We start from the raw sequence: 21720 nt of genomic DNA, 5'->3' as shown, positions 1-21720 counted from the left end.
AGAGCTGGTTTGAAAGGACGCTGCAAGGAGAGATTGGAGTGCTCCGTTTGGAGAGTAGGAGGGGCACCATCGTGAGCTGTAACACCATCTATTCTGGCATGTGTTACACATTTAATCTAGTAGTCATATGACCTCTAGGTCTGTTGATCATGTGACTTTTGTGTATGTATTTGCCAGAGTTACTTCCTGTTTTTACAACTGATGAAGGTGTTTGGATAGACACCGAAATGTCTTAAGCTTTTTATAGTCCAGTGATTTTAATAAAAAGTGCATTTTTTGGAGAGGGGCAATGGAGCTTTCAAGCTTGTAAAAGGATGCAAAGCACCATAAGTATTCATAAAAGCAGTCCATGAAACTTGTGCACTACATTCCAAGTCTTCAAAAGCCACATTATAGACGTGTGAGGAACAAACTGAAATGTCAAGATTTTCAGCCAGTAATGTCCAGTTGGTAGAAAAGATCTTTTAAAAAAAAAAATCAATTGATCTGCTTTGGAAAACCAGTCTAAATGATTCATTTACAAACAAAGTTGGATGATCCAGTTTTAATCAAGTTGCACCAATTAACAACTCACTGGAGGGAAAGTATAGCCTACTAAAATTAACTACAAAGCTATCATATGAATTCAGGCGGCTTAAAATACATAAATCATCTTCTGATTTGGGTATCAAAGTATAAAACTTAAATTCAATGCATCTTCTTCTTCTGGGATTCTCAGAATCACAGGGTTCACTGGGCACTGAAATGCTTTTAAGACCTGGTCTCTAGGTTTGTTTTATTAAGGTCATTAACAGCAAGAAATTAAAACCATGCTAAATGCAACCACCATATAATTGTGCAGTTGTCTATTTTGTTTGATAACATTTGCACCTATGCTTCTTTGCTGATGGACCACAGACATGAGAGTAGAATCCAAATTAGATTCAGTATGCTATGGTTTGAGCATATTTTTGAGTTTCAATAACTATATCCAGAGCCAGAAAGGTGATGATAAAAAAAAGATGTTTTCATATTGTTATTGAGAGCTGCTGTAAACACTGGAGCAACAGTGAACACGTGGAACGCTTTTAAATGGTGTTGGACGTTGTGTTGGTGCCACCTGGCGGACTGTGCAAGAAGTGCAGAGCACAGGCTTGTGAATAAAAGTTTTGTAAGCACATCAATTAGAAGCATCTTCCTTTCGTTAAAATTGGTTTATGTATATGATATTGTTTAAACTTATTCTGAAAAACTAAGACAATGCAAGGCTTTCCAATTTACCTTCGAGGCAGGTTCGTCGTTTAGATAATATTTCGTTACGTCGCGTTTTACTATGGAGTTAGATAATTTAACCCTTATATAATACATAAATAAAGGTTATAATATGAAACGTTTGTAGTTAATGTAACATGTGAAATTAAAACGTCTTTGTGAGTGCTTTTCAAGAAAACCCAACCGTTTGTTGTTCAACAACGCCTTTTTTTATAGACCTCAGCCATAATGAAACACCAAAATAAACTGTTCACCAAATGAACACTTATTAAACAGTTTGTACATGTCCCTATTACCACATCATTTTCACTTGTGAAAAATTAAATGAGGTATCTAGCCTGACTTTGGTACATTTTCACTTACTGTTGATATAAAACATAATTGGACTCGCATTACAGGTTCCTGTATGTATGAGAACTAATATGAAAACAAAATGCATAAAGTGTGTAAACACTGAACTTTATATACTTTTTGCCCAAAGTTAAGTAATGATGATGCCATCCATCATTTAAGCATTAGATGTCCTGCTTCCAGATCTCTTTTCTACATGAGTTTGGAAGTGCACTTTCAGATGATATGACTGTTGAAATCTTTTTCCACAGTCCAAGCACTTGAAGGGTTTCTCTCCCGTGTGAATCCGCAGGTGTCTCTTAAGGCGGTACGAACTGAAGAAACTCTTGTTACACTGAGAACACGAATAAGGCCGTATGCCTGTGTGGTGCCTCATGTGGACCTGCAAGTAGCAGGCTTGCGTGAAACTCTTTTTGCAGTCCGGGCATTGGAAAGGTTTATATCCTGTGTGGTAGCGCTGGTGCTTGAGCAACTCTCCGAAGGAGAAAAAGGCCTTTCCGCAGTCTGCACAAAGGAATGGCCTTTCTCCGGTGTGTGTGAGTTTATGCCGGGTCAAGCTGGCCTTGAACGCGAATGTCTTGTCGCACAGAGTGCATTTAAAAGTTTTCTCTGTGCTATGGCTGTCTGAGTGTGAACAAAGAGTGTGCTCTATATTAGAGTTCTTCCCACAATGTGCAGAAAGGCATGGTTTCTCTTTGGAGTGGGTCTTCTGGTGTTTCGCCAAAGCCCCTGGGTACAGAAACCCCTTCCCACAGTCCGTACAACAATATGGTCTCTCCTCCAAATGGATGCGCTGATGAGCCAAAAGAGCGCCGCGGTATGTGAAGCCCTTCCCACAGGTACAAAGGAATGGTCTCTCTGGTTGATGGGTCAACAGGTGTCGTTTGTACGAGGTTGAGCAAATGAATGTGGACTGACATTCGGTACACTTATAGGGTCGTTCCTCTGCATGGATCCGCTTGTGTCTGATTAGAGCTGCCTGACAGCTGAGCTGCTTCCCGCAGACATTGCAGCGATGCACTGCTTCTTCAGGGTGGGTCTTGTGATGGTCTCTCCTAGCGGCGAGCGAGCTGAAGGTCTCTAAGCAGTACAGACAGCCATAGGTTTGGGATTCTGGCTGTTGTGGTTTGTTTTGCTCAGGAACACCGTTTGGTGATGTTAGGGTGTGCTTGGGCACATGAACGAGTCGATGGCGACGGAGGGCATGGGAATGGGAGAAACTGCGGCCGCATTCAGATACCGGACAGAGAAAAGGACGCTCTCCGGTGTGGGTGCGCTGGTGGGCTTTTAATAAGCATGGGAAGCTGTAGCTTTTGCCACAGATGTGGCAGCTGTTGGGCAAAGATGGTTTGACTGCAGTCCCACTTTCCATAACCTCAGTGGAGTGGTCTTTCTTTATGTGACCTCTGAGGTTTTCCTCCTGAGAGTGATTGAATGGACTCTGCAAGCATGAGTAGGTGTGAAAAGATCCATCTGCAATATCAGAGTCATGTGGATATATATCATCAGCATAGTCATTCATTAATTTTTTTTTTATATGTACCTCTATGGCATCTGTACATCAGAACCTCAAAATAAATAGTGGAGTGTTTAGAAAGTGACTCACTTGTGTTATTTAAGGTGCAACCAGATGTGTCAGACTCCCCAGGGTGACCCCTAAAATCATTTAGGAATAGTACCAGAATTAATAGATGTACTTGGTAAGATAAACACAAGTTAATGTTGTGAAATGTCATGTGTTATGTGACTCCTCAAAAATGTAATATAAATGAATTAATAATTCATATTTGTAAAAAAAAAAATATTACCTTGAAAAAAATAAAACATTTAATATATTGTTGAAAAAAAATTAAGTACAGTCATTAATAAATATGATGTATTATACTAGAAATTAATTATATTACTTTTTATTTGAAAGTTATACCACATGATATTTTTTAAGTATAAACTGAAATTGAAAACTGAATTCCTTCTTGAAAATTGCTAAAATATTTTTTGAAACCAAATGCAACTAACCAAAATTTAAATTAGCTTTTAGTTTTTAATTTAAGTTTTAGTCATTTTATTATGTGCTTTGTCATTTGCAGTTGAATTTATTTTTATTTCTGTTTTAATATTTTTAGTCATTCAATTTCAACGTATTTGTTTCGTTAAGTTAAAGTTGTTGTTTTTTAGTTAAAGTTTATAATATTTATATTTTATTTTACTTCAGCTTTATTTCAATTATAGAAAATGACTTTTAATAGTTAACAAAAACAACATCTAAGAGCCCATGTAAGTCATCATAAATTTCAACAATCTTAACTACAGTATAATAAACAATATTTGCTCTGTGTACCAAGTTTGTTTTAATGAAGACATTAGGAGTCATACATATCTGTTCAAGATATTTTTATGTTATATCTTATGATTGCAAGCATAGTAATACTAATGTTAAAACTGCGACAACAATAAGCAAATGATGAGCTTACTTGTTTTCTGAGGTAACGGAGTCTACCTCCACCTGATGCTGCAGGGTTGTTCCATACGTTTTCTGAGAAGTTGGTGATATTCTCTTCAGCTTTTGAAGGTTAATCTTCAACGTGGTTTTAGGCTTCCATGCATATCTGCCTTTGCCCACAATTATTTTGTATACAGCACTATATTCAAACAGCGATTGCGCAGACAAAGGAGCAGATAGGAACTCTGACTGTTCAGTATTAAAGTCTGATTCCTTTATTACATCTGTAGATCGGTGGTCTTCTTGAAGTGTTAGCACAGAATCATTCAAACCCACACCTCTTGTACACGCTGATTCTGTAATAAGATGCTCTCCATCTTCATCCGGTCCTACCAGAGTCTCTGTACATTCAGATGCTCCTACTACTGACTCCACAGCACTTTTCTCAATGTGGTCCGAGGTCTGTCTGTCGAAAATCTGAACGTGACCTACTCTCTTCTGATGGATGTCTCCTGCTTTACCAGAGAGTGTGGACAGGATGCAGTTTCCTGCACTCATGGGCCAACAAGAGTCTGTCGCAATATGGAAATATACTGTTAGAAACAGTAGCTACGTAACTGTTATTGGTTTCAGCAAATTGTTGAAGACAAACAGACTTCATAAAATTCTTACATTTGGTTTCTAGATGTCCAAGGTTCTTGTAGTGCTCAAGCAGTGTCTTTAAGTGATCTGAATGACTATTGAACTCTTTACAGTCTTTAGAAACCGGCAACATTGGGTCAAGCCAAGCCAGAGTCTGAAACCAAAAGATTAGCAATAGCAAACTTATTACATATACAATTATGTTTTGACCTAATTTATTAGCAAATCTTTCATAAAAATTGTTATCAGTAACTAAAACAATTAAAAACATTTCAGTTAAAATAAAATATCAATATTAGATGAAAAACAAACTAAACAAAAATTTGAAGAACTAAAATTACTAAATGAGAAAAACTAAACCTGCAATAAAACTAAAAATAAAATAAAAAACTATTTACAAATATTAAACTAATGAATATGAAAAGGCATATAAAAAATACTATAAAATTTAATGAAAATATAAAAAGAGCTAATTCAAAATATTAATAAAATTATAAATGTTTAGAACCAATACTAATACAACACTGCTGAAATCACAATAATCCAAATATCCATAATATATGCCTTAAAAGACTCCTCCGAATCTAGATCATAGTGGATAGTTTCTCACAAAATTGTATGTTAATATGATACAAGATGATTAAAAAAATAATGTTTCAGTTTTCAGTGTCATCTATGCAAAAACTCCAGGTTCAATAAAATATACACTGCCCTCCAAAAGCACAATGATCCCAAGCACACTTCCAAGCTGTGCAAATCCTATTTGGAGAGGAAACAGTCAGCTGGCATCATGTCTGTCATGAAATTGCCTCCCCAATCACCCGACCTCAACCCAATTGAGCTACTATGGGAGGAACTGGACCGTGATGTCCGTAAGAAGTGTCCAACCAGTGTGAATCATCTTTGGGCAATCCTTCAGGAGGCTTGGAGTAATATACAGTATCAACTCAATGTTTGAATAAACTGGGAGCTCGGATGCCCAGATTATGCAGAGCTGTAATAGATGCTAATGGTGGATATTTTGATGAATCAAAAATCTTAGTTTTTTCGATGTATAAACTGTTTATGTAATAAAATATGTTTTAGTAGTTTGTGTTGTCCCTTATCAGTGCAAAATTATCACAACTTCTAGGATTCTAGATTGACCAAGACGTCCCACCTGCTGAAGGTCAGGAATTGGCAGGAAGTGCTCCAGCCTAGACAGGAAATGCCACATCAGGACCTGAATGGCTGAGTCAAAGTCAGTGCCGAAATCCACTGGAAACACTTGCTGTAGAAACAAGAGAAACAGACAGAGAAATTAAAAAAAAAGAATCAAAAGCACCCTTATCATAATGTTTATAAGATCTGACCTGAAAGAAATGCTCCTTCTCATCCACATCTTTAATAAGTGTTTGGACCAGCTCCGCAAAATGAACACCTGCTTCTCCAACCATAGTGTGATCCACCTGTTTGATATCACACTCGATTTCATTTCTTTTAAACACTTTACAGTGTTTGAAACATGTAATGCCAAAATCCCAATAACTAAAAGGTAGAATGGTTTGAAAATATCAGTAATAAAGAAAGAAACAATTATAAAAATATTAGAATTACAAGTTGAATGCTGTTAAGGTGAGTATGGATTGTGTGCAAATCAGCAGGGTCATCTCTCTCACACAACTCCAAAACAAGCTAGATTCAAGAGAGAGAGAGAGAATTTGTTATCAGACAACAATTTGACAGATTTTTACATAAATAATATATTTATTGAACTCATCTGTGGTCACTTACCCTTGCATGCAGTCCTAGAATAAGTTGAACACCATGACTACAACTAACCAGTTCTGGAACTGCCTCTGACACTAATGAAACAAAATCTGCCAGCATCCCATACTGCATCACATCCTTCTGCTGCACAGTTCTCCACATGAAGGCAGACATGAGGCGTACAGGAGGGACCAGGAGGCGCAGGGCGGAGAGAGGGAGAGGAATTCTGTCTGCAATTACATTTTAAACCATTGCCAGAATAAAATAACCAAGTGTTAGGGTGAGTTTTAAGAGTAAATATTAAGATAAGCCATTGTTTGTAGCACAAATATCTGCAAAGAAAGAAAATTCGATTATAAATGACAACCACTTGCAGCATATCTAGTCAAAACTCTCACCTAAGTGCTCTTGTTTGGGGAATTCAATGTCCATGGTGTAGTCATGTAACTTAACTGAGTTCTTGAAGTCAAGAATCTCAAATGTTACTTATTAAATCGCTCACTGCTGTTGAACAGAATTTGGTAGATTTACGTCTCTGAATGTTTTGGATTTTAGTAAACAATTATGTGAACACAGCTCTGACGACATTAAGAAATACAATTTCAAAATAAAAGCTTGTAGCATCCGCTAAAATAACGCTGCTACAAGTGCTTCAGTGTTCAAAATAACAAACGCAGATGCTTCAGAGCTATGATCATCAGATTTTAGAAAGTTACATACTGTACATAATAAGTGCAAATGTATTTGCTGCAGTTATTACTATCGATATATCATATCATGCATGTTTTAAAAACCAGAACCAATCCGAAAAAAATGTCTATAATTACTATTATTTTTAATTATTTTTTTATTTTTATTAATAAAACTTATTTTCTTTCAAAATCTGCCTGAACTACAAGCATTTGGTGGAATGATGCACCTCTGCATCTACTTCCATAGGGTGTTTCCAGACCTGACCAATCAAATCCACTTACAAGCCCATGTAATAAAAAGCTTCAAAACAAGAGGTTGCTACAGAGTGTGAAGGCTGTGGAAGTGTGCAGACTTACAAGTGCTTTATATTAGGTCTAATAAGTGCTTTATATTAAAAGTCATCATGACATTTGTAACTCTTAATAATGGAGCTAAGATGCCAATTGTTGGACTTGGAACATGGAGGGTGAGTATTCACATTTTTAATTTTATCTTTTTTCATTTTTTTTTTTAATTCTGGATGGTTTCAATTATACCAATAGTTTTTTTTGTTTTTTTTCTGTTGATTATTGTAGTTTGCCAATTAAACACTAGAAATTGTCCCGTTTAATGCTTTTCACATTTTATTTTTCATTTTAGATATTTTATAATAATTGCAAGGTATGTTAATATTTAATAGTAACATTTTGAAACCTGCTCCAGTCTGCTCCAGGAGAGGTCACAGAGTCCGTAAAGGCAGCTATTCTGGCCGGCTACTGCCACATTGATGGGGCCCATGTGTATGAAAATGAGAATGAAGTTGGGGACGGAGTCAATGCCATGATTAGCCAAGGAGTGGTGAAGAGAGAGGACCTATTCATAGTCAGCAAGGTAGAAGCACATGTAAAAAATGTCATGGTCTCACAAGGCCAATCATGTGCCTTGGAATTTCACACAGCATCAAACCATGTCACAGATCATACACAAGGCATTTGTATAATATGTATTATTGTGTGTTATAATCCACTTTTACGTCATGCTCTGATTATTCAACTATAAGTCATGGTTTAACAGTGAAAAATGCTCAACAAATACATTATTTGAAAGGGACTTTGGCCATTAACTAAATCCTGCATTTCTTTCAGCTGTGGTGCACTTACCATGAGAAACACTTGGTAAGAGGAGCCTGTGAAAAGACTCTAAGTGACCTAAAACTGGACTATGTTGATCTCTACCTAATGCACTTTCCCATGGGCACTAAGGTAGTACTAATAAGTATATAACTAATAATAAAATCAGAATTGCTTGTATTTCCTGTCCATAATTTATGCTCTGTTTTAAAATTGGCAGCCTGGAAAGGAGTTTTTCCCATTCGATAAAGATGGCCAAGTAATTCCAGACAACAGCAACTTTCTAGAAACATGGGATGTAATGAATTTGTGAAACTCACATTTGATAGTTGATACAAGAACAATTGCTGTTTACATTAATGTTAATGTCTTCTCACAAAGGCAATGGAGGAGTTAGTGGATGCTGGGTTGGTCAAGGCCATCGGTGTCTCCAACTTCAACCGGGATCAGATTGAGAGAATCCTGAATAAACCAGGACTCAAGTACAAACCTGCCAACAATCAGGTATTGTGTTTCTTGCAGTAAATCTGAAGAACTTAAAAAGGGTTAAGACTTTGTGGTTCACTGGTGCCAAAATCTTCCAATAACTGCTTTTCACCTCCAGATCGAGTGCCATCCATATCTTACTCAGGAGAAGCTGATTAATTACTGTCACTCCAAAGGCATTACAGTCACCGCATACAGTCCTCTGGGTTCCCCAACCAGACCATGGTAAGTACTCTCATTCGTTAGTTAATTAATAGTGAGATGGCTATAAATTACTTCTCATATATTTAACTTTCTTTAGGGCACAGGCAGGTGAGCCATCACTGCTGGAGGACCCAAAGATCAAGGCCATTGCAGATAAGCATGGTAAAACCACAGCACAGGTAGGTGTAAACTGGTGTTTTTAATCAGTTATGAAATGCTAAGTTCATGTATCTATCAACTTTGAAGTACAATGTTTTAATGGAAGTTGACCCTTGTAATATTTGCATTACACATTTTTACAAATGCCTTCATTTTATGACATGCTAAGCAAATAACTTTTTTCCAGGTTCTAATCCGCTTCCACATGCAGAGGAATGTTGTGGTCATTCCCAAATCTGTAAACCCTAAGAGAATCAAAGAGAATTTTGAGGTATTTCCGTTTTAGTTAAACCATTTTCTACATGTTGCACAGGTACACCAGATATGGAAGAATAACCCAATCAGTTTTCATAAATGATCAACATATACTTTTGTCCATACAGGTCTTTGATTTTGAACTGAGTAAAGAAGAGATGAACACCATAATGAGTTTTAATAGAAACTGGAGAGCTTTTATGCTGGAATGGTGAGTCATCGTTATGCACATTTGCAGTAGACTTTGTATCCATTTGTGTAGTATTAGGTCTCTAGAAATGTTAACTAATGGCCTCCTTTGCCTTATTATTGCAGGGCTTCCAAGCATAAGGATTATCCATTGAATGCAGAATACTAAAGCCTTAATTAATCCAGTTTCTAACTGCAATGTGAAGTAAATATGACTCCTGCATTTCTCATCAAGGATAAATGAAGTATGTCAGTAATCTCAGAGATTGCAAGAAAGATATGAGCAAAACCACATGATCAGCATTTATTCGAGTGTAATTCTGTCGTTTGAGGGACCAAATGTGGTTAACTGTAAAGTAAAGGTGAAGCGAGCCGTTCGAGACATAAGACACGCACTTAAAAACTAAGCCAGAGCTTTTTGATGCAGAACTTTATTTGGATTTTTAAAGCATACATTAATACAGTAAACAAGAGCTGCTCTTGCGAACTGGAAGTGCTTTTGTTGTCATTTTATGAAAGTAAGGAGTGTTTATTAATATAAAAATATACATTCTCAGAACCAACACTTTCTAATGTTATCTGCCCAATTATGCAAAGTGTGTGACATTGTTCAAATAAAAACAAAAAAAAAGTTACTAGTTTCTCAGACGTCTTTATGATTCATTTGAGCTACAACTTTCCTGTAGCTCAAATAGTGGAGCATGGCGCTAGCAACGCCAAGGTCATGGGTTTGATTCCCAGGGAAAGCAAGAGCTGATAAAAATGTAAAAACTGTAACTTGAATGCAATGTAAGTCGCTTTGGATAAAAGCGTCTGCTAAATGCATAAATGTAAATGTTTTGTTATGATACATTTAATGCAAATCTTTTTACATTTGCACTAAAGTAGCCACAGCTTGAAATTGTCAAAGCATTAACAAATATAACTTTATGGGCAAAGAAAGAAAATTAATTTGAAGTAGAGTTTGAACTGCTATATTAAGGCTTGCTTTAAATCCCAAACCTGCAAATCACATATCACAGTAGCACTGTAAGAGGAAGTTTCTCAGTAACTGCAAGATTCGTGAAGCAATTTTCACAATCAATGGCAAAAATAAGCAATCTCGGAAACAAGGAACCTGTTATTCTTAAATAGCATGTTCCAAGATGTCTTCTTTTAATACTCAGCATTAAACGGGTAGTCTTTGTGCTTCACACCCCTGCATTGACAGAAAAATGCATTGTTAAATGATGAATAAATTATAATTTCACAAAAATAATTTTCTTCCCCTTTTCATATGTAGTAAAACCAGGGTTCCCACTCCATTTTCCACTTGTTTTTGATTACTGAATATATATATAAGTGCTGTCAAACGATTAATCGCATCCAAAACAAAAGTATTTGTTTACATAATATGTGTGTGTACTGTGTATATTTATGTAAATATAGATACAAACACATGCATGTATATATTTAAGGACAATATGTTGTTTATATATTAAATTGATTTATATATATATATATATATATATATATATATATATATATATATATAAAATAAGAACATAAATATAAATCTTACATGTAAATATTTTCAATTATATACTGTATGTGTGTATATTTATACACAGTACACAAACATATATTAAGCGCTTTAACTTTATAGAGACTGTACTCAGTAACAACTATTTCCAGTACACTGGGTGACTGCAAATTTATTTATTTTTTTTAAGACTTGTTTAGGATAAAGTAAAGAAAATTAAATGGAATACAATATATCATTATGGTCTCTAATATAAATGTCTTGTATTAGCAACCCTTCAAAAATTCAAAACACAACCAAGAGATCTCAGTTCCTTTTTGATTCATTTTACCCTCTTGAAAACCTATGCTCTCAACCACTAGAATATGTAAATAACTTCTACTGTACTCTCTGATCATGCTGAAAAAAGTTATTTTCTTTTTTTTTTGGGGGGGGGGGGGGGGGGGGGGGGTTCCCCCCAAGTGCAAATGTCAAAAATCAAGACACATTTACTTGAGAAGTAAAGTACCAGAAAATAAAAAGTCTTGCTTTATGAGATCAAAATGAAGTGAGTTTTTGATTACAAAAAGGATATCAGCCAATGGGCTCTGAAAAATCGACTTAACTTGACGAATTGAAGACTTCCTGCTCTGATTTTAATCATTTTAAAGCTTTAATTTGTGAAATTGCCCATTAAGACCTGCAAAAACTCTAATTTATATTGACGACATTTAGACTTTGTGTCCTAGATTTTATTAATTTCCATAACATTTCTAAAATTCCATGATGACCATAACCTGGGAACCCTGTGAAACATACTCACCATTGCATTGGACAAGCCCTGAAGTTCTTGTTGAAGCCCAAAATGGTCTTTATGTCCTCCTGACTCAACTCAAAATCAAAGACCTTTTGGTGTAGAAAAAATATAAAAAAAATATAAATTAATAAATGAATAATAATAATTCAACATATATATACAGACCTTATTGACAGTGTGACTTCTGAAGATGAACTTACTTGAAAGTTCTCTTGAATACGCTGAGGTGTGATGGACTTAGGGATGACGATCACGTTCCTCTGAATGTGAAAGCGGATGAGAACCTGTGCATGGATGTCAAATAAACATTATATATTCTATAAGTCAATAACAAGCTTTGTCATAATTAGGACGGAGGTCTCCTCACCTGGGCGGTAGTCTTTTTGTGCTTCTCTGCAATGGCCTTGATATTTGGGTCATCAAGCAGTGAGGGATCTTCAGGTTTAGCCCTAAGTTTGAGAGAAAGCTCAAAGGTTATTCACAGAAACCATATATCAAGTCACCAACTGCACCTTGAACGTTCATAACAAATAAATGACAAAGCTTCAGCATCTGGGAACGGCGGCCTACCAAGGTCTGTCTGGGGAACCCAGAGGACTGTATGCAGTGACTGTAATGCCTTTGGACTGACAGTAATTAATCAGCTTCTCCTGAGTCAGATATGGATGGCACTCGATCTGAAGAAGATTAAAAAAATTTAAATAAATATTTGAATAAAGTAGTAATTTATTATAATCAGTAGCTGTAATGTAATCAGTGTCCCACGATTAATCAGAAATCATTCTAATAAGCTGATCTGATGCTCAAGAAACATTTTTTATTATAATCAAAATTGAAAACAGTTCTGCTTACTATTTTTTATTTGCAAAAAATGTGATACAAATGCTGTTTTTAACTTCAAACATGAAACAAAACATACTGCACTCCCTACAACAAAATATCCCTTAAAACAAGCATTAGGCCTGCAGACCAAAGTCAAGCAGTGTCCTAATGATATTTTAAGCCTGTATCCCAGACAGATAACTGTGCCTGTTCTTGACAAGTAGCAGGAAATTAAAGGAGCAATTGAATTACACAGTTGCTGTAGGCAAAATACTGGTCCTTAGATAAATAGTGACCTTTCTTGGTCCATCTGTAATTGTCAAATGAAAGCACACTGATGCCCTTTAAAGAGTATATGGCACCGACCTGATTGTTGGCAGGTTTGTACTTGAGTCCTGGTTTATTCAGGATGGCTTCAATTTGTTCTCGATTAAAGTTGGAGATGCCAATGGCCTTGACCAACCCAGCATCCACTAACTCCTCCATAGCCTAACAAACATTATGCCATAATTATAGTTAATTAAATACAGCTAAAAGAATTGCAAAGGAAAGCAGTTGTGAATGCAGAAATATGTAAAACAGATTAATCTGTTCAAAAGGAATGTGAATGTTTACTTTACAAATCAAATCCATGTCCTCATACCTCCCAGGTGTCCAAGAAATTGGTGTCATCACCAATGGTTAACCCTTCACTGTCCAGTGGGAACTGATCTGGCCCAGACTGAAAAGCAATGATGAATGCATTTCTGAATAGTGTTACAGTGAGATTTTAGCTTTCATTGCAAAGATAAAAAATGAATGCTATTAATGGGTAACAGACAGGAATTTAGATTTCTGTCTGTCACGCCTGTCATAAGGACTTTCTAATAACATTCTAATAAATCACCTTAAAGCCCATTGGCCAGTGAACCAGGTAAAGATCCAGGTAGTCCAGCTTCAGATCACTTAAAGTCTTCAGACAAGCTCCTTTCACTAAGGCCTTCTCATGAAAGGTGCACCAGAGCTGTGAAACAAAATGACACGCAATTAATGTTTTCCTTTATCCCAATGCTACTAAATTTGCAATTGACCTTCCATTATTTAAATACAACTCTTGAGATAAATGGTGCAAGCTGGCATACCTTGCTGACCACAAACAGTTCTTCTCTTTTAACAACACCATCTTTTATCATGGCATGAATTCCCTCTCCGACCTCGGTTTCATTGTTGTACACGGCGGCGCCATCGATGTGTTTGTACCCTGCAGCGATGGCTGCCTTCACAGCCTCTGCCACTTTACCTGGAGGAGACTGGAAAGAAAACAACAGAATATAAAGGAAAAAGGGGAAATGAAATGGCAGGAAAGGGAAGAAAGTCAAAATGAAAAAAATAACTGCACAATGAAAACTGTGTTTTCATTTTTCCCCAATATGATTCTACATGTGGAGAACAACAATGTTCTTTCTTCTTTAGTCATTTAGTATAAATTCAGCACTCAATAATCTTATCAAAGTGTTGAATGTTATCAGTTAATAGCTGATAGAGGTAAATTTGCTTACTCACTATGACTAAACTACTTTCTCTAGACACAGACAATACAGTTTATTGGCCATCATTTCAAATCGTTAAACAAAACTTTTTATTACCGTTTTTGCAACTTCTCTGGTCTGAACTACGCCCCGCAAGATTCCTTTCGCTCATTACTCATTATTATTGTGCAACTTTAACTCATTATTTTCATACTGTCTTTTCTATTCTATTCATATTTCTCTTTTGCAAGCATTTTAAAAAACGTTTGGGCATGAATTCCACATGCAACGTGCCAGCTAAATTAATGCACTTATGTAATGTAACACGAGAGAGAAAGTTATAGAAGTTACTAGACCATACCTTCCATGTGCCCAATCCGACGATGGGCACATCTGCCCCGGTATTGAGCTTCACAGACGTTGCCATGGTGAAAGAGATTAATCACTAACGTTAGCTATTTCAACAGACCAGCTCCAAGCTCGACCGCCTGTGAGGTGAAGGAGTTGACAGAGGTGCAGCTCTGGATCGATTGCTCGGGTCTGGAATTTTGTGTGAGCGACGTAGGCTGACGTCACTGAATATTTACCAATAAAACCCTGCAGTCAGGAAAATTAGTTTTTCATTTGCATCAAGTGTAGTATATTATGATGACGCATAATTATTTGCATTTTAGATCAAATGTTTGCACGTAAATTTCAAATTTCATTTATTTACAATATAAATACAGAGTACAGGGGCCCGTTTCAGAAAGGAGGTTAAGTGAAAACGCTCTCGGTTACTCACGTAACCTCGGTTCCCCGAAATGAGGGAACGAGACATTGCTTTGGGAAATACATTTTCCTCGAATATTACTGAAGCCTTATTGAATCACACCAGTGAAACTGGCCAATGGCGTTCAAGCGCGCGAAATATGAGGGGGCTCGTCACTATATAAAGCAGCGCTTGTACGTCATCCATTCAAGGCGGACCGCACTCGGACACATTTCTAACCGGCATGCATCTCGCGCTGATCACCGGTGATCGGTTCTGCGCAGATTTTGCTCATCTCAAACAAGCCTATTCTTTGACTGAAGCAAGCAAGTAAGCATTGTAAGATCCTGAGCTCGGTGACACGGCAATAAGAGCAATGTCTCGTTCCCTCATTTCGGCGAACCGAGGTTACGTGAGTAACCGAGAGCGTTCCCCTTCAATTCGGTTACTCTACATTGCTTTGGGAACGTATAAAATCCCGCCGTGTCACAGCGATGGAGCCAAGCTCGACTAAGTATGTCAAGTTTCACATTCGGAGCCGTAATGAGAACGGCAATGATATTGGCGCTCTTAGTAAACACAGCTCAGGTCTACAGGACCTATTCGAAACCATGTAAAGTCAGGGGCGCGGCAGCTAGACGATGCCGCGTCACATCAGGGGCGGAGTTAACTCCGGTGAAACAATAGGTGCGTTCGACTTGAAGCACGGCTACAGACGGTGGTCAACGAGAGTAGCCGCTTGCAGTCAGGGGCGGAGTTGAAAACGGAGTCGTCAAGTCGGACACTTCGTATGGCGTTCCGATCGGCTCTTTAATATGACTTTGCTACATGCACTCGTCTCAATGAACGTGACGTCTGCCGAACGTCTCGTCTGCGTCTGCCACATCACTCGTTCGTGTGCCGAACGTGACGTCTGCGTCTGCCGAACGTGACGTCTGCGTCTGCCATAGTCTGCTGCAAGGGCGGTTTCCAGCACGAAAGGTGCATTTCTATCTAAAGGCGCATCCGCTTTACAGCAGAGATGGAGATATGTTTGCAGCCGACACTGATTTAGAAAATACTAGTTTATTAATAAAAACAATTAAAATGCCTCGTTATTTTTTCAGACATTATCATTAGCCTATAAACCACCTATAAATCAGCTCTCTGTATGGTTCCAGAGATGGCTCTTCTCATTCAGCACTGCGGGAAAATAATTTGGCCTTAGAAATCCAGTAAAATAAAAATCCATATTAATTTGAGAATATTTTAAATGTTTAATAAAGGGGCAAAACGTCATAAACAAAAGTCAAATAATAGTTTACAAACTATTTAAAAAAAAGTTTACAGTCGTTTTTTTTTCTTCACCACAGATGACTTATATATATAAAAATAGTAGCCTATTTTTCAATTCTATTCTTCTATTTAAAGGATCTACAGAAAACGCGATCGAGTTGTCTGTTTTCTAGTCTACCAAAGTGCTGTAGCCTAGGCCTTTTAAAACTATATAAAAAAACACAATAACAACCCCAACAATAAGCTATAAAAATGCAATAGCCTATATCAAGTTTGTTTCTTCATATTTCTATCTTTGTGGGGGCATTTGGCCCTGAAAATGTGGGTTAAACAACACACACACAATATCCTATATATAAATCACAGACGCAGACATCACGTTATAAGACAGACGCAAGTGTCACGTTCATTGAGACGAGTGCATGTTGCAAAGTCATATTAAAGAACCGATCGCAACCGCTGGCACACTGCACTGAGCCATGTTGAGTAGAGTGTTAAATACGTGTTAGAGAAAAAAATAATTAATAACTTCACTGCCACACGTGAATGACGCGTGACGTCTGACTCGACACTTCACTGCCACGCGTGATTTACGTGACGTCTGCGTGACGTCTGCGTGACGTCTGCGTCTTAAAATGAATGGAATAAATAGCAGAAAAAAAAAAAATAAGACGTTGAGTGAGACGTTCATTGAGACGAGTGCATGTAGCAAAGTCATATTAAAGAGCCGATCGGAACGCCATAACTTCGGGGCTCTCGTAGTTTGCTGCATCTACCTCAGTCATGGCAGATCACGTGGCGTTTGCTTGCTTTATTGCAGACTAACTGGAAGCTATAGAAATGCCGTTATTGTTGTATGAAATTGAGCACAATGAGCAACGAAAGTGAGTAAAGGTTCAATGTAATAAATATTGTTTTAATAAACCTTTAAGATGTATGTAATATTTTGAAAGGGTGTCATCACGACAGAAACAAGTTTTAAGTAAATAAACAGAACATATTGAAAATTTGACTTGTGCAGTATGATTCATTACGTGTGTTTTTGCTACTGCAACTTAATAAAAACAATCTATGAAGATAATAATTGTATGTACTAAATGTGGTTTTCATTACAGATAAAAGAATTAGGATGTTACATATTTGTTTACTTATTTTACTATTTCTCCAGTTAGGTAAGCACATTTTAGTAAGACATTCATACGTGAACACCATGAACAGGCCTACGGATAAGCCCAATTTATTTGCCTTTCTATTATGATTTATACCAGCTTATGAAAGTGATCTGAATGTTGTATTAAGTTGACATCCAGCCAGAGTTGTTGGCAGTAATCACATGCAAGTGAAGATGGATGAACCCAGCAACTAGACAATTAGTATCAATCAGAATCCATGATGACCACATTATATTAAAAGTCTGTAAGATTGACATTTGATTTATTCCATAACAAAATTATTATCTAAATAGGTTATGCAGCTTAATACTGTAAAGGGTCTGTATGAAAAAGGTCCAAAATAAACCTATGCTATACGAATTAACAAAAAAGTGATTGCAGTAAAAATAATTGTAATCTTTTAATAAACATGATTTACGAGATGAAGATGACATGAAAAGTTAATTTAATTAAGTCCGTATATGAGCATTAGTGGGACTGAAGTTGTCAGAATAAACCCGAAATACACGTCGTTGTTGTCATGTGGTGAATTTGGCCAATCGTGAAACAGCTGTGTCGTCATCAGCGCTCCCGCAGTCGCTCTGGAGAAATTGCGCCGGCTGAGTCAACCGGCTGCTCTCGAAACGCTATCGCGGTACTTTGATGCCACACGTGACAGTGACGTGTGGTCGGCGCCGGTTCAAGTCGGACTAAATTTCTAACCGGCATGCACTGCTTCAAGTCAGCCGCCGATCGGTCTGCTAAGTGCTGCATGAAGTCGAACGCACCTAAAGAATGTGAAATGGCGGCGGCTTCGGCGCTTTCACAAATAGATTAGTTGAAATTGTTTAATTTCAATGAAATCATGTTATAATGCACAGCCGTACCGGTATGATGGTGACCAAGTCCTAAAAGACGTGGTGGACTATATCATAATACTGTGATAAACTGATAGGGACAGTATTGAATTGGTGGTGCGTCTATACAGGGTGTATACGACCTAGTCGAAACCATTGATACACATCTCAGATCATGGCTGAGTAAGCGCGTGCGCTGCTCGCACTGACAGCACATGCGAGGCAAGCGACGACACATCTAGGTTATAAAACCTCGCGAAAGTGCTGGGTGACGACCAGCCTGCCGCCGTACAAATGTCCTGAATAGATATGCCATTTGCCCAGGCCCAGGATGATGCGAGGCCACGGGTTGAGTGGGCACGAACCCCTATCGGACATTCCACACCTTTAGAGCTGTAAGCCAAAGCAATTGCGTCGACGATCCAGTGTGACAGCCTTTGCTTGGACACAGGCAGTCCTTTTGTACGTCCACCGAAACATACGAATAGCTGCTCCGAGAGTCTGAACTGTCTAGAGCGCTCGATATAAGTACGCACCGCTCGTACAGGGCACAGCAGTGTATTAAGCGGCTCTGTCCCGGTTGGTGTTTCGGGGCGGAAAGCAGATAGTGATATGACCTGCGCTTTAAATGGAGTCGAAAGCACTTTAGGCACATAACCTTTTCTAGGCTTCAAGGTGAGTCTGCAATCACCTGGCCCGAATTCAATACACGTCTTATTGGGTCTTCGCCCCGCGATACGCACCAACTTGAAAAAACTCTCCATTTATTTGCGTAGAGACGCCTTGTGGAGGGAGCCCTAGCCTCAGATATAGTGTTCAGCACGCGCTGAGGAAGCGCATCTGTTACTGGCAAGCTCCGTCGAGCGGCCAGACATGAAGGCTCCATGAGTCTTTGGAGTGCCAAATTTGGGTACCAAATCGTCCCTTGTGCTTGAGAGAGAAGGTCCCTCTTCAGTGGGATAGTCCACGGGGGGGCTACCAGCATCTCCACCAGTTCTGGGAACCACGGCTGATTGGGCCATTTCGGTGCCACTAGCAGAACAGATTCCTTTTCCTCTCTGATTTTGCAAAGCACGCGAGGCAGAAGTTTCACTGGAGGAAAGGCATACTTGCGTACTTTCGGCCAGCTGTGAGCTAGTGCATCCACTCCCAGGGGAGAGTGTGTCAGTGAATAAAACAGCGGGCAGTGAGTGTTCTCCGCTGATGCGAAGAGATCCACCTCCGCCCTGCCGAATACACTCCAAATCATTTTGACTGTCAAAGGGTGTAATCTCCACTCCCCGTGGATTATCCCGCCCCTCGACAGTAAATCCGCGCCGTAGTTCAGGCGTCCGGGGACATGTACTGCCCGGATGGAGAGGAGGTGTCGATCTGCCCACAGAAGGAGGTCTCTCGCCAGTTGCAGCAGTGGTCGTGAGTTCACACCGCCTTGGTGATTTATAAACGCTACCACTGTCATGCTGTCCGTCCTGATGAGAATGTGACGGTGAAGAATGTCTGGGAGAAAGCACTCGAGCGCTAGGTGCACAGCACTGAGCTCCAGACAGTTTATGTACCATGACTTCTCCGTTTCTGACCACGTCCCGAAGGCTGGTCTGCCATCGCATACGGCTCCCCAACCCGTACTCGATGCATCTGTCGTGACATTCTTTCTCCTGATCACTTGGCCAATACGAACACCCCGGCGATATAGAGTCATATCGCGCCAAGGGTTCAGCGTATGCAAACAGTCGCGCGTCACTTTGATGCGCAAGGTGCCCGTGCGCCGTGCGTTCTGTGGCACCCGGCTCTTTAGCCAGAGCTGAAGCGGACGCATATGTAGGAGCCCTAGATTGCACACTGTCGAGGCGGCAGCCATCTGGCCGAGCGTCCTCTGAAAGCATTTCAGCGGGGAAGAACGCCCTAGTTTGAAGACTGCGAGAGAATTCCGCTCTGCTTCAGAGGAGAGAGAGCAGCATTCATGCATTTCGTAAACGTACGAGGGGCCAGACATAAGCCAAAGGGCAGGACCGTGAATTGGTACGCTATCCCTTCGAATGCAAATCTCAGGAAGCGCCTGTGGTGGGGGGCTACCTGAATGTGAAAATAAGCATCCTTTAAATCCACGGAGATACACCCATCTCCCGTTCTGATATGTGAGAGGATTTGTCTCAGCGTAATCATTTTGAACGAGCGCTTTGAAAGCGCGCGATTCAGCGGTCTCAGGTCCAAGATTGGGCGGAGCCCGCCGTCTTTCTTTGGCACCAGAAAATAACGACTGTAGAAGCCGCTCTCGCGGTCTGTGAGGGGGACTGCCTCTACAGCGCGCTTTGCGAGAAGGTTGTGAATTTCCTCTCGCAGAACTGAGACATTCTGCTCCCGTACAGTGGACATTAACACACCGTTGAAACGGGGCGGTCTGCGGAAGAACTGAAGCGTGTAGCCGTTCTTTATTGATTTCATAACCCACTCTGATACCCCTGGCAGTGCCTGCCACGCTTCTGTGAACTGTGACAGCGGGCGAGGCGGACTGCACACCGTGAGGGATAACTCGCCGTTGGGGGGCGGGGAGTTTAATACCACACGAGTGTGAGAGTGAGTGATGGGGGAGAGGGGAGTGAGAGGAGGAAAATTGCCCTGATATTGAGGTGATTTTTGTATTTTTTTTTTTTTACTTTATTGCACTGCACTGTGGAACAGTCAAAACACAAACATGACAATCGTTCTCGCCGCCCGCCACAGGCAAGGGGGGCGTGGTGAACACACACAGCGGAGCGAGCAGACTTTCTCAGTGGCTCTTCTTCGGCGCTGAGTGTAGCTTTCCTCCTCCGAGAGACAACATCAGGAACGCGGCTTTAATCCCAGCCGGTGGCCTGCTGTCTCTGACAGGGCGGGGTCTCTGGCCCTTCGGCCAAGGCTGTCTCGGCCGCCGGCTCATGCTCGCGCCGAACCGCAGTAGGAGAGGCGAACGTATGGCGTTCCGATCGGCTCTTTAATATGACTTTGCTACATGCACTCGTCTCAATGAACGTGACGTCTGCATCTGCCGAACGTCTCGTCTGCGTCTGCCACATTACTCGTTCGTGTGCCGAACGTGACGTCTGCGTCTGCCGAACGTGACGTCTGCGTCTGCGTCTGCCATAGTCTGCTGCAAGGGCGGTTTCCAGCACATTCCACTCACTCATTCTTTATTTTTTCACACTGATCTTCAGTTGTATTTAATTAAGTGATTTTACCTGTATAGCTTTTATTCCAAATAGTAATGAATTTACACAAATGTTCATGTTAAAATATTTGTTTGCCATTGTTTCTTGTCAACATATGCACAGATAGCCTACTTATCAAGAAATCATGTAGCCTAGGCTACTATTCACCACTAGGAGTCTCTTGACCAACACAAAAGAGTAGTTGTAAACATTTGGGCTGATTTAACTAACATAAATAATATTTGTAATTTGTAATAGCCTATGTAATGTTTCATTTTAGAGTTTAGAAATATTTCGTTTTAGAGTTTCGCCGAAGTTTGATTGA

General features: G+C 39.4%; 3 protein-coding genes across 5 annotated transcripts; 1 reads left to right on the top strand and 2 right to left on the bottom strand.

Annotated features, from left to right (window-relative positions):
• Positions 1 to 1181: 1181 nt before the first annotated feature.
• On the bottom strand, positions 1182 to 7048 carry LOC306858649 (uncharacterized protein). The gene is made up of 9 exons (XM_079399268.1): positions 6832 to 7048; positions 6458 to 6663; positions 6281 to 6358; positions 6037 to 6132; positions 5844 to 5954; positions 4715 to 4838; positions 4074 to 4614; positions 3209 to 3258; positions 1182 to 3075 (listed from the first exon to the last, which is right to left on the bottom strand). Exons 1-9 carry the CDS (start codon positions 6863 to 6865, stop codon positions 1760 to 1762), a joined length of 2556 nt encoding a protein of 851 aa, XP_079255394.1. The 5' UTR covers positions 6866 to 7048; the 3' UTR covers positions 1182 to 1759.
• akr1b1.1 (aldo-keto reductase family 1, member B1 (aldose reductase), tandem duplicate 1) lies at positions 6592 to 10140 on the top strand. Of its 3 annotated transcripts, none has more exons than XM_079399272.1 (11): positions 6592 to 6713; positions 7373 to 7592; positions 7829 to 7996; positions 8251 to 8367; positions 8456 to 8494; positions 8617 to 8739; positions 8840 to 8946; positions 9023 to 9104; positions 9272 to 9355; positions 9468 to 9550; positions 9655 to 10140. In XM_079399272.1, exons 2-11 carry the CDS (start codon positions 7530 to 7532, stop codon positions 9695 to 9697), a joined length of 909 nt encoding a protein of 302 aa, XP_079255398.1. In that variant the 5' UTR covers positions 6592 to 6713; positions 7373 to 7529; the 3' UTR covers positions 9698 to 10140. The 3 variants fall into 3 exon arrangements, with proteins under 3 accessions (XP_079255398.1, XP_079255396.1, XP_079255397.1); XM_079399270.1 differs by having other exon boundaries at positions 8456 to 8533; XM_079399271.1 differs by having other exon boundaries at positions 7333 to 7592; positions 8456 to 8533.
• Positions 9949 to 14773, bottom strand: akr1b1.2 (aldo-keto reductase family 1, member B1 (aldose reductase), tandem duplicate 2). Its single transcript, XM_079399269.1, has 10 exons — positions 14538 to 14773; positions 13790 to 13957; positions 13555 to 13671; positions 13312 to 13389; positions 13035 to 13157; positions 12417 to 12523; positions 12214 to 12295; positions 12047 to 12130; positions 11853 to 11935; positions 9949 to 10726 (listed from the first exon to the last, which is right to left on the bottom strand). Exons 1-10 carry the CDS (start codon positions 14601 to 14603, stop codon positions 10684 to 10686), a joined length of 951 nt encoding a protein of 316 aa, XP_079255395.1. The 5' UTR covers positions 14604 to 14773; the 3' UTR covers positions 9949 to 10683.
• Between the last annotated feature and the right edge of the window lie 6947 nt (positions 14774 to 21720).

This window comes from Barbus barbus, assembly GCF_936440315.1.
Source record: "Barbus barbus genome assembly, chromosome: 39".
NCBI classification, from domain to species: Eukaryota; Metazoa; Chordata; class Actinopteri; order Cypriniformes; family Cyprinidae; genus Barbus; species Barbus barbus.
This window is presented reverse-complemented; position numbering and strand designations above follow the sequence as displayed.